This window comes from Pyxicephalus adspersus, chromosome 2 (assembly GCF_032062135.1).
Source record: "Pyxicephalus adspersus chromosome 2, UCB_Pads_2.0, whole genome shotgun sequence".
In the NCBI taxonomy this organism is placed as follows: domain Eukaryota; kingdom Metazoa; phylum Chordata; class Amphibia; order Anura; family Pyxicephalidae; genus Pyxicephalus; species Pyxicephalus adspersus.
The window spans coordinates 135,695,976-135,698,090 of record NC_092859.1 but is presented as its reverse complement, the minus strand read 5'-3'; the positions used below and the strand labels follow the sequence as shown (position 1 = coordinate 135,698,090).

General features: G+C 31.7%; 1 protein-coding gene across 1 annotated transcript in view; it reads left to right on the top strand.

The window, feature by feature from the left end:
• Positions 1–2,115, top strand: part of FAH (fumarylacetoacetate hydrolase) — a 19,468-nt gene that overhangs the window by 2,534 nt on the left and 14,819 nt on the right. Inside the window, exon 2 of the mRNA XM_072402506.1 lies at positions 2,011–2,115. This exon is cut by the window's right edge and continues 4 nt beyond it. Coding sequence (XP_072258607.1) covers positions 2,011–2,115 — 105 coding nt within the window. The remainder of the gene's footprint in view (positions 1–2,010) is intronic.

The following is a 2,115-nucleotide window of genomic DNA, read 5'->3' as shown; positions in this document are numbered from 1 at the left end:
GGGGTGGGGCGGGAAATTCAAAATCCATTTGTATTGCATTCAATGCAAAATACCTGTATTAAATGCAATACATTGGATTTATTTGTGTAAAATCAGTACATTGTTTTTAAGAACATTATTTTACAGTATATATAATAGTATGAGTATAATATGTATTTAAAAAAAAATAAATAAACAAAAAGATATAGATTTTTTAATTTATTATTTTTACATGATTTTGTGTTTCAAACTTTATTATTCTCATAATATTATATTATACTGTAAAATACATTTTCATGAAAAACAATTTTCTTTTGCAAGAGACTTTTAGCTGATGCCATCAAGAAAGCAACAACTCAGAAAGTCTGCTCACTTTAATCTGCATTATGTGTAAATCTTCTGCAAGATTCCAGAATTCCCTTTCATGTGCTCCTAAAAATGTCTACTTCCTGAAGCTTGTGCTGCATCAACATTCAGATTCCTCTTCCAAGTCAGTTTTTAGGGATGATGGTAGCTATGAGAAACCTCTTAGTTCTAAGTTTTGAACCATCAGGCTTCTATTTCTTAAACTGTATTTATATAGCGCCAGCATATTATGCAGCGCTGTACATTAAATAGGAGTTTAAACTGACAGACAGTTACAAACAATGACACAGAAGGAGGAGAGAACTCTGCCTAAAAAAGCTTACAATCTAAGAAGACTTTTACTATATAAAAGGAAACAATGAGCAAGCTCTCATAATATGAAGCTATGCCTACTTGGTATGACTTCTGCAATAATATGAGCTTCAAAGGACACTGTTTAGTATTATAAAACCCCAGAAAGTGCACACGCCAGTTATTACAGTTAAGGATAAACTGAGATTGTGACAGTATATATATAAACTGAGCAAAGGTGGGCAGTGTTTATATTTTAGCATTAGATGGCGCTCTACTGCCAGTAATCTCAAGAATACTGATGCAAAATATCCACATATCCATATTTGCACATATAGACACAGTATGGTGCTGCTTTACTATCACTAAACTTGGATTCAGATTGCACACATTATTAAAATAAAAAAGTGCATATACCAACCAGTCAATATATATATTTTTAATTATCCTTTCATGCAACATTATTCTCAACAGATGCATGCAGCAGAATCACAAGCAATGAATTACAATGAGGCACATTGAGATCTTGGCCAAATAATTACATTTTTGGAAAATCAGAGTAGCCATTAGCACCTTTGTGAATGTCTGGATCACAAAGAACTGGAGCAAAAACAATCACAATCGCCTAGATTGTAAGCTCTTTGGGACAGGGTCCTCTCCTCCTTCTGTGTCACTGTCTGTCATTTGCAACCCCCATTTATTGTACAATGCTCTGTAATATGTTGGCGCTATATAAATCCTGTTTATTAATATTTTAATAATATTAATATTCAGGGAATCTACTTAGCATGGTTATTGAAGACACACAAGAATAAACCACATACCATTTTTAAATAAAATTATAATTCTGAAACAATTATAACATTTATGTACTGCAGTTATTAATTTGATCCACTAGACATTGCATATGAATCTTAGGGGCTGAGCTACATATGATTATTTGTTTGACTATATGTATGTTATATGTGAGTATGTAACATTTTTATTTTATTTATTGTTTTGTGAGGTTGATAATTTACTTGATAATTTAGTATATGTCTCACTAAAAAATTAAAAAAAAACTTTAAATAAAACTAAAAATGAACAAGAATGTTCACAATAAGCAAATTTAATGATATATCTGTCAATGTATTTGTATCAATGTGAAATCAAAGTAAAGTTTCTGTTCACTTGGGAGATAGTTAAATTCCTTACATACATTTTATAACATTCACATTTCTTTGTGCAAAGGTCTAATTCCTTTGTATGGTACATTGAAGGTGAGATGATCCCCCAACAGATTACATGAATGTATATGATGAAAATGATGAAATGTAAATGTGTAAATGTGTAAAATAATATCATATAAAAAAAATATCTTTTACTTTTCTGCAGCCGCGGCATCGGATAGGAGTTGCTATCGGGGACCAAATCCTGGATCTCAGTGTCATCAGACATCTCTTTATTGGGCCCCACTTGTCAGCACACCAGGCTGTATTT